Source organism: Ochotona curzoniae, unplaced genomic scaffold (assembly GCF_017591425.1).
Source record: "Ochotona curzoniae isolate NIBS_2020 unplaced genomic scaffold, NIBS_Ocur_1.0 scaffold_4763, whole genome shotgun sequence".
Classification (NCBI taxonomy): domain Eukaryota; kingdom Metazoa; phylum Chordata; class Mammalia; order Lagomorpha; family Ochotonidae; genus Ochotona; species Ochotona curzoniae.
In genome coordinates, this window is record NW_024467123.1 from 4288133 (window position 1) to 4303796 (window position 15664).

General features: G+C 45.2%; 1 protein-coding gene and 1 pseudogene across 3 annotated transcripts in view; one reads left to right on the plus strand and one right to left on the minus strand.

Moving 5' to 3' along the window:
* The window catches only part of SHLD2 (shieldin complex subunit 2), a 60896-nt gene that overhangs the window by 14084 nt on the left and 31148 nt on the right, over positions 1–15664 (minus strand). For all 3 annotated transcript variants that reach the window (XM_040970475.1, XM_040970472.1, XM_040970474.1), the window contains exons 2-3: positions 9107–10561; positions 3029–3136 (exon numbers count right to left, since the gene is read on the minus strand). In XM_040970475.1, the coding sequence (XP_040826409.1) occupies positions 3029–3136; positions 9107–10556 (1558 nt within the window). In that variant the 5' untranslated portion in view covers positions 10557–10561. The remainder of the gene's footprint in view (positions 1–3028; positions 3137–9106; positions 10562–15664) is intronic.
* Positions 3354–3922, plus strand: LOC121149872 (annotated as a pseudogene).

Sequence of the window (15664 nt, forward strand, 5' to 3'; positions counted from 1 at the left end):
TACATATATATTATATTGGTAATATGTGCAATAAAATACAGTCATTGTAAAGAAACAGACTGATGAGTTTTGCATGTATGCTGTTAATTTGTCTGAAGAGATGTATGTTTGCATATGTGATTGATCGTGTCAAAAACAAGATTTTGGGGGAAAACACACACACACACACACTGACTGCAGAAGCCAGGAGCTGTGCTCTCCTCCTCTTTTTTTTTTAAAGATTTATTTATATTTTTAATTTTTTTTTAGATTTATTTATTTATTGGAAAGTCAGATGTATATACAGAGAGGAGGAGAGACAGAGAGGAAGATCTTCCATCCGATGATTCACTCCCCAAGTGAGCGCAACGGCCGATGCTATGCTGATCCGAAGCCAGGATCCAGGAGCCTCTTCCGGGTCTCCCACACGGGTACAGGGTCCTAAAGCTTTGGGCCGTCCTCCACTGCTTTCCCAGGCCACAGGCAGGGAGCTGGAAGGGAAGTGGAGCTGCCGGGACTAGAACCAGCAACCATATGGGATCCCGGTGTGTTCGAGGCAAGGACCTTAGCTGCTAGGTCACCGCGCCGCTGGGCCAGATTTATTTATTTTTATTGGAAAGTCAGACAAAGAGGAGGAGAGACAGTGAGGAAGATCTTCCGTCTGAAGATTCACTCCCCAAATGACCACAACAGCCAGAGCTGTGCCAATCCAAAGCCAGGAGACAGGATCCTCCTCCAGGTCTCCCATACCGGTGCAGGGTATCAAGGCTTTGGGCCGTTGTCAACTGCTTTCCCAGGACACAAGGAGGGAGCTGGATGGGAAGTGGGACCACTGGGATTAGAATCGGCACCTACGTGGGATCCTGGCACATTCAAGGTGAGGACTTTAGCTGCTAGGCTACCGCGCCAGGCCCTATATTTATGTTTTATCAAATTTACTGACATGTTCTTTGTGACCTAGCAGTTTATCACTTTCTTGGATGTATTGAGAACATGACAAGAATGTCTATTTCTACTATAAGAGTTTCATCTGTATCCATAAACCCAAATCTAGGGTCCTGGCGCAGTAGCCTAGTGGTTGAAGTTCTTGCCTTGCACTCTCCAGGATCTCAGCTGGTCACCGGTTCCTGTCCCGGCTGCTCCATTTCCCACCCAGCTCCCTGCCTGTGGCCTGGGAAAGCAGTGGAGGATGGCCCAAGGCCGTGGGACCCTGCACCCGCGTGGGAGACCTGGGGGAGGCTCTTGGCTTTAGATTGGCTCAGCTTCGGCCATTGCAGCCACTTGGGGAGTGAACCAGTGGATGGAGGATCTTTCTGTCTCTCCTTCTGTCTGTGGTTCTCCCTTCCCAATAAAAATAAATAAACCTTAAAAAAACAACTAAACCTAGATAAGGTAAGGTAAATATTGAATACTATTACACATGATTAGTGGTGCAAAAGACAATCCTTACAACTTAAACATACATTTCGGATTAGAACTTTAAATGGTACAGCCCACTCAGGAAAGTAGTTTGGCAGTCTTACTAAACATGGACATACAAAATACAAGCCACAAAGTGGACTATTGGACATTTCAAACCAAAGAAATAAAAATCTATGTTAACACAAAAACCTGTACTCAGATTTCTATGTTTTCCTGTTTTACTCATAGTAGCTCAAACTGGCTAATAATACAAACGTCATCCAGCAGCTGAATGTTTAAACAAACTCTGGTAAATCAATATATCGGGATACTACTCAAAACTGAAAAGAAGTTAACTACTAAAAAACAGCAAATTATTAAACATTTTTAAAAATTTAAAAGAAGTTAACTACTCATATACGCAACAAACAAATGGCTCCCAAGGCATTACCTTTAGTGGCAAACAGAAATCCCAAGATCGCAAGAAGGAGCAGCACTGTGGGCAGAGGGTTAAGATGCCATCTGCAACATCACTTCCCATATGAACAAGTCCTGGCTGCTCTGCTTCTGTTTTTTTTAAGGATTTATTTATTTTTATGGCAAAGCCAGATATACAAAGAGGAGGAGAGACAGAGACAAAGCCTCTTTGATTCAATGATTCACTCCCCAACTGACCGCAACAATGGCTGGTGCTGAGCTGATCCGAAGCCAGGAGCCAGGAGCTTCCTCCAGGTGTCCCACGCAGGTGCAGGGTCCCAAGGCTTTGGACCATCCTCTACTGCTTTCCAGACCACAAGGAGGGAGCTGGATGGGAAGTGGAGCTGCTGGGATTAGAACTGGGGCCCATGTGGGATCCCAGCACATTCAAGCCAAGGATGTTAGCCATTAGGCAACTGTGCCAGGCCCAGCTGCTCTGCTTCCAATCCAGGTCTCTACTAATGCACCTCAGAAAAACAACAGAAGCTGGCACAAGGTCTGGCCCATACCACCCACATGGGGGATGGACTTCCAGATCTCTGGCTTCAACTTGGAACAGCCTTAGCTGCCCTTTTCTCTCTATTTCTGTCTGTCATTATGCCTTTCAAATATATATATATATATATATATATCATATATAACACACATATATATTTTTTAACGTCACACTGGTGCCCGGTATGACAGCCAAGTAGCTAAAGTCCTTGCCTTGAATGCTCTGGGGTCCCATATGGGCACCAATTCTAATCCCAGCAGCCCCACTTCCCATCCAGCTTCTTGCTTGTGCCCTGGAAAAGCAGTCAAGGATGGCCCAAAGTCTTGGGGTCCTGCTCCCGTGTGGGAGACCCGGAGGAGGCTCCTGGCCCCTGGTTTCAGATTGGCTCTGCTCTGGCCATGTAGTCACTTGAGGAGTGAATCAGTTGATGAAAGATCTTCCTCTCTCCCTCTTCTCCTCTCTGTATATGACTTTCCAATAAAAATAAATCTTTTGAAAAAGGAAAAACAATTTTAAAAAATTTAAAAACTTTAAAAATAAGCTATCATAAGTACCCCCCAGCTATTTAGAAAACATTTAATAAAAGAAGTATTTCAACCATAATCTCTTCTAAATGTTTACATACTTAAAATTTTTAGAGATTCTAAGGAAATGTTACTTTCGTAAGCATCTTACATTCTTCAGGTTGCACGGATGAGTAAGTGCCGAGATTCAGCAGCTGGCTGGTAAATGTTGACTGGAGCACCGTCTCAGCCGCCCACCGATCTTCGTGAATGGTAACATCTAGAGGGGAGAGAGTCTTAGGCATGCCATAAACTCCTTCACATTGCGCAAAGAAGCCAGTGGCAACGATAGTTCAGATGTGTTAACCGACCTGCTGAGGACACAGAGTGACGCAGAGCCAGCCAGAGTCCGAGCTCAGGAAGAACACATTCTCCTTATCCACACACATGTTCAGTGTTGCTGCTACTCACAGTCAACCTCAGTCTGAAAACATTAAATGGAGATCTCGGAAACAGCTGGGAAGCCAGCACTGCTGTGCAGGGCCCTAGACCAATCCCGGCCTGGCCGGCATGTTGTGTGCGTCCTGTGACAGCTGGCACTGAGCATGCTCCTGCACAAGTTCTCAGCCAAGCACATGACGGGTGCATGGTTTGCCTGGACAAGTATGGATCTGGGTGTGAATCATCAACAATGTGACCTCTCAATGAGGCAAGACAAATACGAACAGTACTCATCAACTTTCACACGCAATAGGCTGAGTGTGGTTTGCACATCCTGGCCTTACCCTACAACCAGGAGCCAGGGAGTAACACCAAAATCAAAGAGTTGGCTGCTGGCTATAACGTCACATTCAGAATGCACAGCAAGATCTGCATGAACGTTGATGACACACATTCTTTGTGGAAGTGGATGACAGTCCAGCCGACGGTCAGGGGAATCCTGGGCAACACCCTCAAGTGGAACTTCACCAAGTCCCTCAGCAACAAGAATAGCTGTGTGGTAGGGTGGTACAGCCCCATGGAGGAGTCCCTGGTGACACAGAAGGACTTGCCATGCTATCTCTAGTTCCATAAGTGCCCTGACCCACCCGAGCCTTCCGCCTATGTCCCCATTCCTTCCACCCAGCACAATGATGGCCCATCTCTAAACCAGCCCATTTGTGAAACCGGCCAGAGAACCTGCATTCACCTGCCAGAGGAGGGTCACATGCCACTGGGTGCCAGCTCGGCGTCCCACCTTGGCTGTCTTGTGGGAATAAAGGACAGAAACTTGGGCCCAATGTGATAACTCCGTGGCTAAATCCTCTCCTTACATGCACCAGGATCCCATATGGGCTCCACTTCCCATCCCCGTTACTCCACTTCCCATCCAGCTCCCTGCTTATGGCCTGGGAAAGCAATGAAGGATGTCCCAAGGCCCTGTGTGAGAGAGCCATAGGAAGCTCCTGGCTCCTGGCTTCAGATCAGCTCAGGTCTTGCCAATGCAGCCTCTTGGGGAGTGAACCAGCTGACAAGATTTTTTTTTCTCTGTAAATCTGCTTTTCCAATAAAAATAAATACATGTATTTTTAAAAAGAAACTAAAAAGAAATAAATTAAGAATGAGCAACTGAGAAGCTTCAAATCACACTCCAATCTGAACAGCGTGATGGAATCTCGCAAGACCTGCTCTATCTCCACTCCGCCCGTGAATCATCCTCCGTCCTGGGTGATCACAGTGAACACACTGCCTGCCCCTGAGTCACTGCCTTGGTTATCAGATCAGCTGTCCAGGGGTGGCAGTGCTCACGTGTGAGTAACCCGTGTCTTAGTTAATCATGGCCTCCACGTGCAGCAGCGGCAATGCTGCTGAGCTGAATATGTCAAAGATGAGCCATAAAGTGTCTCCTCCTTGGAGTGAAAAGATAAAGTTCTCCATTTCAAAGGGAAACTTAAAAATTGCATGCTGAGGCCAAATGCCATTCACCTTACCTCACCTTATCTCTCCCTGGTGCTTAATTTAGGAATTAAATTTCCTAACAGGTGCATATGTACTGAAACAGTAAGATACACAGGGAGCTCGGTACTAGCTGCCTCCAGGTATCCAGAGGGGGTCTTGGAACAAAGCCCCTGTGGTCAAGGAATGAAGACCTTTCTCTTTTTATGAACAAAATAACAAACTGCTGCCACAGTCTTATACATCATTAGTATGAATGCTCATTCATCTATGGGGAAAAGTTTAATGGTATCTGTTTGCCTAAAGCAAATGTTACAGTACATATTTATGATAAACTAACATCAATACAACAAGGCATCCTTAAAGGACTCCATCACCTTTCCCTAAAGTGCATGGTCATCATCCCACAGATGCTAAAAGTGAAGGGCCTTGGTAGCAAGAACACTGTCCAATGGGAAAGCAGGAGCTGCAGGAGCTAAGATGGCTAGCAAAGAATCACCTAGTGTAGGCCTAAACGTACCCGCAGGTAGAAAGAATCTAAGCAGAGCAAAAATTGTGCATTGTAAAGACAGAATGAGGGTTATCGTCCAGTTAGCATATAACCAGTATACAAGGTGTTATAAGTATGAAGATTGTGTTGACAGTAACGAAATCATGTGGAGACGATGGGAAAGGAAAACAAGAACACATGAACTCCAAGTGATGACTCCCACATTCACCCCACGCACTCTCAGCTTAAAGCCTGCATATCTGTAACCGCCCAATGGACACTCCTAGTTGGATACTCCACGGGTTCCTCACACTCACACTGCCCGAATGCGCCTTCCCTCTCATATCACCAGCCTCATTTGTTGGCACCAAGTTGCTAATCAGGTAAACTACCCTATGAAGCCAAGTGTCATTTTATCTGCATTATACCACATATTCCTTGCACTCCTAACAGACCTCCTACCTCTGAATACACATCTCACAATGCAGCCAATGGTTCACTGAGAACATTTATGCCATCAGATAACTTGCATAGAAAACACCCAGGGGTTCCCCACTGCCTGGCCAGTTAAGAGCTAGAACAGCAGCATCCATGCCATGATCCTACTCTTCAGAAGGAAAACAGATGAGATATTTTAGGGGGAGCTTTCTGGAAACCAGAATAACCCCCATGTTGGATCAGCGGTGTGTTGATGACTGGCAACCATGGTGCTCCCTTTTGTCCACCCTTGCTGCTTTTTCATCTGCTTCCCAAGGCTGTGTCCCACTTCCTCCTCTCTCTCAACATTGGTCAGGGGTCTCCCTTAGACACTCCTTAGTTACAACATCTCTTCATTATATGGCTAAATTCACAGGACCAAATGCCTACTGCGTATTACTAAATGGAAGTGATACGTTTGTTTGCCATAGGTTTGTTATACAGAACTGTTCAATATAAAGATATCTTTCAATAATATCATGAGCTGTCCAAGATAGGAATATAACAACATACAACTGGATGCTATAAGCTCAAATGTGACTCTACCCATGAATTTCTACATGATTTATTACAATAAGAAGCACAGTGAGGCACTGGCATTATAATGCATTAAATTAAGCCACAACGTACAACGTTGGCATCACATATGAGTGTTGCTTTGAGTTCTGTCTACTCCGTTTCCAACATGCCTTCCTGCTAACATACCTAGAAAAGCCACGGAGGATGGCCCAAGTACTTGGGTCCCCTGTCACCCATGTGGGAGTCCAGGACAGAGTTTCAGGTTCCTGCCTTTAATCTGATCCAGTAGAGGCCATTGCAGCCATTTGAGTAGTGAATCAGTGGATTCACCCAGTACTGTGGTGAACAGCCTTCGCATTGTCTCTTCCTGCTGCTAATATTATCTTTATTATTTATGTGTTACATATTCTGATTACAGAATCATCCATAATGATTCAGAGCTCTCTGATTATCCCTTTGCTTGTGATCTGGCTCCCAAGTTGTAGAACAGACTACAAGTTGGGAACAGGCCTTAAGTATTGTTTCTTTAGGCACTTAATACCTCATTGTAAACGAAAAACAATTTTATTGTAACTTAAACAGAATTTTAATTTGAGAAGCAGAGAGCTATTGCTGTCATCTTCTGGTTCACTGTCATGATGTTAGAGCTGAGCCAGGCTGAAGCTAGCAGCCAGGAACTCCAGCCAGGGTGACAATGATCCAACCACCGGAGCTACTCCTTGCTGCCTCTCAGCGCGCACAGTAGCAGGAACCAGGGACCCCAAGTGGAGCTAGGGTTCAGCTACAAGCAGGCATCCCAACCAGTGGCTTAACCACTAGAACAAATGTCCACCACTGTAAAAAATGTTTTTAAATTATGGTTTTAATGATCTATTTATTTTTATTTGAAAGGCAGATTTACAGAGAGGAGAGACCAATCTTCCATCCACTGATTTGCTCCTCCAATGGCCTCAATGGCTAAAGCTGAGCTGATTTGAAACTGGAAGCCAGGAGTTATTTTAGGTCTCCCAGGGGGATATGTGGACCGAAGGACTTGGGGCATCTGCTGCTTTCCCAGGGCATAAGCAGGGAGTTGCACTGGAGGTGGAATAGCCTGGACTCGAACTGGCATGTGTATGGAATTCTGGTGCCAGAAGTAGAGGGTTAGCCTATTATACCATGACACTGCCCCCAGCCCATTCTCTATTTTTTCCTTTTTTTTAAGATTTATTTTATTTTTATTGGAAAGGCAAATATACAGAGAGGAGGAGAGGCAGAGAGGAAGATCTTCCATCCACCGATTCACTCTCCAAACAGCCACAATGGCCAGAGCTGAGCCAATCTGAAGCCAGGAGCCAGGAGCCAGGAGCTCCTTCTGGGTCTCCCATGCGGGTGCAGGATCCCAAGGCTTTAGCCCATCCTCAACTGCTTTCCCAGGCCACAAGCAGGAAGCTGGATGGGAAGTGGGGCCACCAGGATTAGAATTAGTGCCCATATGAGATCCCAGACATGCAAGGTGAGGACTTTAGCCACTAGGCTATTGTGCTAGACACTCCTTATTTTTTCAAAAACAAACTTTTTTTGAAAGGCAGAGAGGGAGAAAAAGCAGTGGCCAGATAAAACCATTAGCTGAATTACTCCCCAAATGGCTGTAACAGCCAGGGCTAAGCCAGGCTGAAGCTAAGAGCCCGGAACTGTGTCTGGTCTCCCACATGGGTGGCAACGACCCAATCACTTGGGCTCTATCCTCTGTTGCTTCTAGGGGGCTCATTGGCAGGAAGCTGGATCAGAAGCACAATAGCTAGGGCTCAGAGCAGGAATGGTACTGCGGCGTGTAGGTGTCCCAAATGGCAACATAACAGCTACACCAAAAATGTGCCCCTTTATTGTCCTTACTGATTTTTTCTTTTTTTACAATGAGGGAGTCAACTTCTGCCTTTATTTCTGGTTTTTTTTTTTTGTTAAGATTTTTTAATGTTTATTGGCAGAGCACATTTATAGAGAGAATGAGAGACAGGTTTTCCATTCCATCTGTTGTTTCACTTGTCAAATACCTACAACATTTAGGCTGAGCCAGACTGAAGCCAGAAGCCCAAAGCTCAAATCCATGTGCAAATCCAGCCATCACTGCCTCTTTCCTCCTGGAATGTGATTTAACAGGAAGCTGGAATTGGCTGTGGAGTCAGGACTCAAACTCAGGAAGTTCGATAAAGGATGCAGGCACCTCAAGCAGTGCCCTAAACCTCTGTGCCACATGCCTGCTTCACAGATACACATCTTAATAAATGAATAAAAGTAGCTGGCAGGGAGCACTCTACAACCCTGAATCAGCTGGTTATGCGAAGTTACATATTACTAAGAGTTTTTTCCCTTGCATGTTTTCAAATGTGATTAATATAATTTTTAAATGGAAAAGTACCACAGAAATCTCTATCTGTTCCCTTGCTAAGTAAGTTATGTGCACAGTATGATTAGGGAGTAAGCAGCAGCAGAAAAGCCATATCCTTTGATCCCAAGACTATTACAGTTAATAAAAAGGGCTAAAAATAAGACACATCTGACACAGACAAAGCCATCAGACAGCAAGGAACCTGGTTATCTGTCTGAACACTGACATGGGGAATGAACAAGAGCAGACCCGGGAAAGGCTTGTTGGCAGAGAGGGACAGAACAGAGGCCCACAGATAGTCACGCACAGGACGCTGGGCATACTCTACCTGATCAGTCATGCTAGGCCCAGAAGAGGCCAAAAGAAAGAGCCCTAGAAGACTTCAAGAGGAAGGAACAGAAATAAACCAAAACCCCCCAGAGCTTTAGAAAAGACCCACCCCTCTACCACCACGACCTCACCTGTCAGTAAAATCACATCTCCAAGAAACACTGTCAGTGCCCAAAACGCGGCAGTCCTCCACAGGGAAACCTTCCTGGTGGCTTCTGACTGATCCGTTACCACAATCGTCGCTAAGGGCACTTTAGTGCCAGCGTTGGGGCCCGACTTGATGCTGACCTCTTTCAGGTGACATGGAGCTAGCACCATGACTAAACAATTATACTTCTGACTTTTGGAGTCACAGCTTTTGATTAAGGATGTCTTTTTCACACCCTTAGACACCAAAGCAGTCCTCTGGCCCGCTGTCACGGCATAGTTGGCTGTAGGAGAGGCCAGCTTCCTTTTCTTAGGTGCCCGGGGGGCATCAGATGGGGCGTGCCTGTCTTTCGGTGCCCGGGTCCCTTGGGCCGCACTCCTGCAGGAGGTGCTTCGCTGGGAGCAGAGTATTCCGGAGCCACACAGCTCGATCCCGACCTCACTGGGCAGCGGTTCCTCCTCGGAGCTGAAAAGCTCTTGGGATCCTATGTTTTCAACAAGAGCTCTCTTAGAGTTGAGGTCGGTGTGGCTGCTTGTGTCAGAACACATGGGACTGAAAAGTTCAAGCGAGTGGGCTTGGCTTTGGTCGCTCCCGCTTCCTTCTGCTGAGTCGGCACTGGACTGACTCTCCTGGGCTGCAGTTGGTCTCACTTCCCCCAGTCTGGTCTCTGGCTCAGTCTCCATGTTTACAGTCGCTGCATTTACAGATGCCTGCCCTTCATCCTTCCTCATAGCTAAAAAAGCCAGCTGGCTGGAGGTCATCACACTGAGAAACTCAGTGGCAGCAGACACGTGCTGCTCAGAGAGCGTCTGCCCAGCTCCCCGAGGTCCAAGCTCAACCACCTGACACGGGGCTTGTGCTGTTGGCTCCTGCTGGGTTTCCACAGTGCCTGGCCCCATCGCGACTGGCTGGGCACTGAAGGGCACACCGGACATGGCAGCACTCTCGGGATTTAACCTCAAGCCGTCAGTTTGAAAGCCCCGACCACTTGTGCAGGCCTGGTTAGTAAGCAGCTCACTTGTAATTTTCTTGTTTTCCTGCTGCAGCTCATGGTACTTTCCCCCTTCTGTTAACTGCTGAAATCCATGTGGTTGCAACTTAGGGTTAGTCACATCCTTCAGTCCTGACAGGTGGATCTTCACAGATTTTGCACTTCCTGCTTCAGAATGACAATATGTAAATTCATCTTTCTCAGGAATGGATCTATTTATGGGGTTCACTAACACGGGGCCATCAGGAAGCTCTGCTGGGACCTGAGCATGCCCATCACTCTCGTGGGCTAGGTTCTCATCCTTCCCGCCAAGCTGTGGAAGCTGCATTTCCCGCCAGGGCTCAGCAGTGGGGGCTGGAGACACTGCTTCCTGTGATACTGTCATTTTCAGGGGACCAACCGGAGCACCCCAAAAAACATGCACTTGAGCTCCTCTGCTCATGGTTTCTGGAAAAAACGAAAAATACAAAGTTTAGTCAGTAGATTTTTATATGCTGATATTAATTTTATAATGTACCATAAGAAAACTATGACCAAAGCATAATAAAAATTATATCATTTAATATAATTTATAAATAAAAAATCATCAGGAGAAATACAAAAGTCACCATAAAACTTCTCCTGAAGATTTTTTTAAATAAGCTTATCTTTGTACTGTTTTTCTTTGTTAATTTTTTTTTTATTTGAAAGGCAGACTTACAGAGGGAGAGAAAGACAGAAATATTTTCCATCAGCTGATTCATTCCCCAAATGGCTACAACAGCCGGAGCTGAGCCGATCCTAAATCAGGAGCAGGGAGTCTCCCACATGCGTTCAGAGGCCCAAGGAGTTGAGCCATCCTCTGCTGCTTTCCCAGTTCACAAGCAAGGAGCTGGATCAGAAGCAGGGAAATGGATTGAAGTAGGGCAGCTAGGACTCGAACCAGCTGGCATGCTGGCACTGCAGGAGGAGGATTATCCTGTTGAGCCACTGTGGTCAAACTCACATCAAACAAGTGACTAAATGTTCAGTACATTCATATCTGATATTTTTAAAAAGTTGCCCCTATTTAAATAACAAGTAGTAATAAAAGGGGGAAAGGCATTTACTGAATTGTAGTCGTCTTTATTATCTGTGTTTTATTGCACAGATTATCTCAATAAGTATAACACCTTCTTTCTTCAACAATGAATTCAATTCCCATATGCAAAGTAGAAGGCTGAGAAAATTTACAAGTGAGTCTGCCAATTAAAAATATTTATTCTAAAAGTAGAAAGAGAGAGAGATATTCCACCTGCTGATTCACTTCCCAAATGGCTACAATAGCTGGAGCTGGGCCAGACTGAAGTGAGAAGCCAGGAGCTCCAGCCAGGTCTCCCGCATGTGCGGCAGGGACCGGAACACTGCAGTCAACATCTGCTGCCTTCTCCTGAGTTAAACCTGAGACAGAGCAGGAGCCACTCCACCGGCAAGGGGCTCCAATAAAGCAAGGGAGGCTTTTTTTTTTTTTTTTTTTTAAAGCTACAGAGAGAAATGAAGAGAAAAAAAGAAGGCACTTCCATCTGCTGGTACACTCCCAAATTGGTCATAATGGAACAAAGCGGGAACAAAGCCAGAAGACAGGAGTTTCTTCCAAGCCTCCCTTGTATGTTGTGGGGTCCAAAGACTTGAACCATCTTCTGCTGCTTTCTCACATTCATTAGCAGGGAGCTGGATCAGAAATGGAATGGATATGAATTAAAGCAAGGCCTATTTGGGATGCTGGTTTCACAGGCATTAACTTTATCTGCTATGCAACAATATCTCCAACATCCCAAATTGACTTTTTAAAAAACATCCTGGTGGGGCCAGTTGGCTCAGCTGGCTAATTCTCCACCTCCAAGCACTGGCATCCCATAGGATGCTGGTTCATGTTCCAGCTGTTCCACTTTCTATCCAGCTCCCTGCTTGTGGCTTAGGAAGGCAGAGGAGGATGGCCCAAGGCCCTGGCACCCTGCACCCTGCACCCATGTGGGAGACCAGGAAGAGGCTCCTGGCATCTGGCTTTGGATTGGCTCATTTCTGGTTGCTGTGCTAATTGGAAAGTGAAGCGGCAGAGAGACGATCTGTTCTGTCTCTCATCCTCTGTAAATGTCTTTCCAATAAAAATCAATAAATATTTTTCTAAAACATACTAGTGATTGTATTATCTATCTTCATTTTAATACACAATCAATAATTGTTTCTATAGTTTTTAAGCTTCTCTAAAATACAAATAGACTAATTTTAGACATTTTGTAATATGCAAAGAAGAGAAACTCACTATAAAATTTTTTGATTAACTGTGGCATTTGATTCAAATATATCTAAGCCAGTAACATACTAAGATAAAGTATTATAATAACTGATTTTCAAAAGCATTTATTAAATAGATCTAAGGAAACAATTACAATCAGGGGAAGTGTATACCACAGGAGACGGACACTGTAGTAGACATGGTATGAATGAGGATCACTGGTCAGTGGACAGGACCCGATGTAGAAAAAGCAAAGGACTAAACCATGAAAAGCCCAAATGGAAAAACACACTGGATCACTGCCACCTCGGCCAAATCCAATGATCCAGATTATTCCAGATTATACCTTGGGATTTCAACATCCAATGTGGATTTTTTTTTTTTTAAAGATTTATTTTTATTATTTTTTCATTGGAAAGGCGGATATACAGAGAGGAGAGACAGAGAGGAAGATCTTCCATCCGATGATTCACTCCCCAAGTGAGCGCAACGGGTCGATACTATGCTGATCCGAAGCTAGGAGCCTCTTCCGGGTCTCCCACGCGGGTGCAGGTTCCCAAAGCTTTGGGCCGTCCTCGACTGCTTTCCCAGGCCACAGGCAGGGAGCTGGAAGGGAAGCGGGGCTGCCGGGATTAGAACCGGCGCCCATATGGGATCCCGGGCGTGCAAGGCGAGGACCTTAACCACTTGCGCCACCGCGCCGGGCCCGATTTTTTTTTTTTTTAAGCCAGAGAAAAGATAGATAGGGATAAAGACAGAGGAAGACAGACACACACCAGAGAATTTCTTTCTGCTAGTTCACTCCCTGTATATTCTAGGAGCTGGGATGTTAACTCCGGTCTCCCAGCAAGGCAGCAGGGATGCAATTACCTGAGTCATCACTGCTGCCTCCCAGGGTCTGCAGAGTTGGAGTCAGGAGCCAGAGCAGGAATGTAACTTAGTTACTCCAATGTGGCTAAACACCTACTCCCCCTACTTACTGTACTTGACCTCAGTCCTCCGTCCAATCCAGCTCCCTGACAATAACCTGGGAAAAGCAGTGAAAGAGGCCCAAGTGTTTGGGCCCCTGCACTCATGTGCAGATTGGATTAAGCCCCAGGCTTCTGGCTAGCCCAGTGCTGGCTCCTGTAGCTGCCTGGGGAGTGAACCAGCAGATGGAAATTTTCTAAGCATGTCTATCCCTGTAATTCTTTCAAATAAATGAATAAAATTCAAGAAAATTTTTACTAAAAATTTTTATTTATAGTTTATTCATTTGTTGGTGACAGGGGGAGCAATGTGATGTGGAGGAAGGGTGGACTGTCCATTTGCTAGTTCATTCCTCAGATGCCCACATAGCTTGTGCTAGATCAGGACAAAGCCAGGACCAGGAGCTCCATGTGGGTCTCCCACATGGATGGCAGGAATTCAGGTACTCGGGTCACTATCTGCTGGATCAGCAGGAAGCTGAACTGGAAGTGGAAGCAGCACTTGGTCCCAGATTTGGGATGTGAGTAATCCAAGCCTCATCTACTGAAACATAATGCCCACCTCGTAACAACTGGTTTTGAAAACTGGCAAGAAGAATTTTATCCTGTCATTTATACTAACAGTATCTCAGTGATCAAATGGTGAGAGAAAACCCTTATGGGCACTTTGCTAATAAACAATAAAGGAAGGATAGACTCTCATTCTATAATTTTGAATGAACTAGTGGATCTTTCAGGCAATGCTCAGTAATGGCTTTTGACAGCACAAAGTTCAAGGAGAGGGGAAGGGCCCTGCAGACTGAGGCCAATTACAGACCAGTTACTGAGATCAGGACTTGAACAAGCAAAATGCAAACCTGACAAGACAACCAGAGAAACTGAGGCCTTGACTGACATGTGACTTAGTGGGATAATGGGATTCTGGCTGCATATGGAAGACGCAGGTGAGAGCACACAGACCTGTGTGAATCCCAGACTTCTTCAGAATCCTGGAGAGCGGGGAGGGAGTGATTGTGTTGATGACTGTTGGGGCAGGCTGATAGTTCACATGTAGTAACTCACTGTACAAACTAATAAACTATTGTATGGGCTTTAATCATCCTACATTATTGGTTTAGCCCTCTTGTTTTTGCCTTATGAAACATGGCTTAACATTCACAAGACTGGAAAAGATTTTAAATAGTCTGACAAAAATCAAGACTGAGAAACTCTTACAATTATTGGTGCAAGGATGAATTGGCACCCACTACGAGCAACAATTTGGCAAAGCATAGTAAAACTGAATATGCATAAGCCATATAACAAAACAACTCAGAAGTTTCTTACATACAATTCACATTTCTGTAAGAAAACATGTACAAAAGTGAGCATGGGAAACTTCAAAATCCCCCAAGATTAACATAACCTGAAGTCACGGTAACCTAGTGGCTAAAGTCCTCGCCTGGCATGCTCCAGGATCCCATATGGGCACTAGGTATAATCCCGGCGGCCCCGCTTCCCTTCCAGCTCCCTGCTTGTGGCCTAGGAAAGCAGTGAAGGATGGGCCAAAGCCTTGGACCCTGCACCCGTGTGGGAGATCCGGAAGAAGCTCCTGGTTCCTGGCTCATGGCTTTGGATGGGCTCAGCTCTGGCCATTGTGGCTGTTTGGAGAGTGAATCAGTAGATGGAAGATTTTCCTTTCTGCCTCTCCTCCTCTCTGTATATCTGCCGTTCCAATAAAAATAAATAAATCTTTTTTTAAAAAGAAGATACAACAAAAGTTCTTAAAATCTGAAAGACCAGGAAGAAAAGAATGGGTACATTGTGGAAAATTTAGAGAAGGACTGCCATAGGGAAGCATAAGTAAATGAACAGAACATACCAACACACAGGGTACTTCAGAAGGGTCACAGCGGATGGAACTAAGCATAAGCTTATTTGAAAAAAAAAAAAAGAAACCCACGTATATGAGGGGGTTTCCAAAAATCTCAAGAAAGTATATAATGTGGAAAAACTGCAATTTTAGAACTTTTTACAATATAGCTTTTTTTTTTTTCAAGAACTTTGAAGTATCCTTGTGGATATGTCTTACAAATATAAGTTTAAATTTAAAAGATAATTTTAAGAATGTGTAGCTTATGGTATCAATATACTGAGCTTTACAATATGCCTGGAATGGGTAGGCGTTGTTGTTGTGTAGCATGTTAAGCTGCTACCCACAAACCCATGTAGGACTGCAGGTTAGAATCCCAGCTGCTTTTCTTCTGGGAGGCAGCAGAGGATGACCAAAGTACTTGGCCCCTGCCACCCATACAGGAGATGTGGATGGAGTCCCAGGTACTGGCTTCA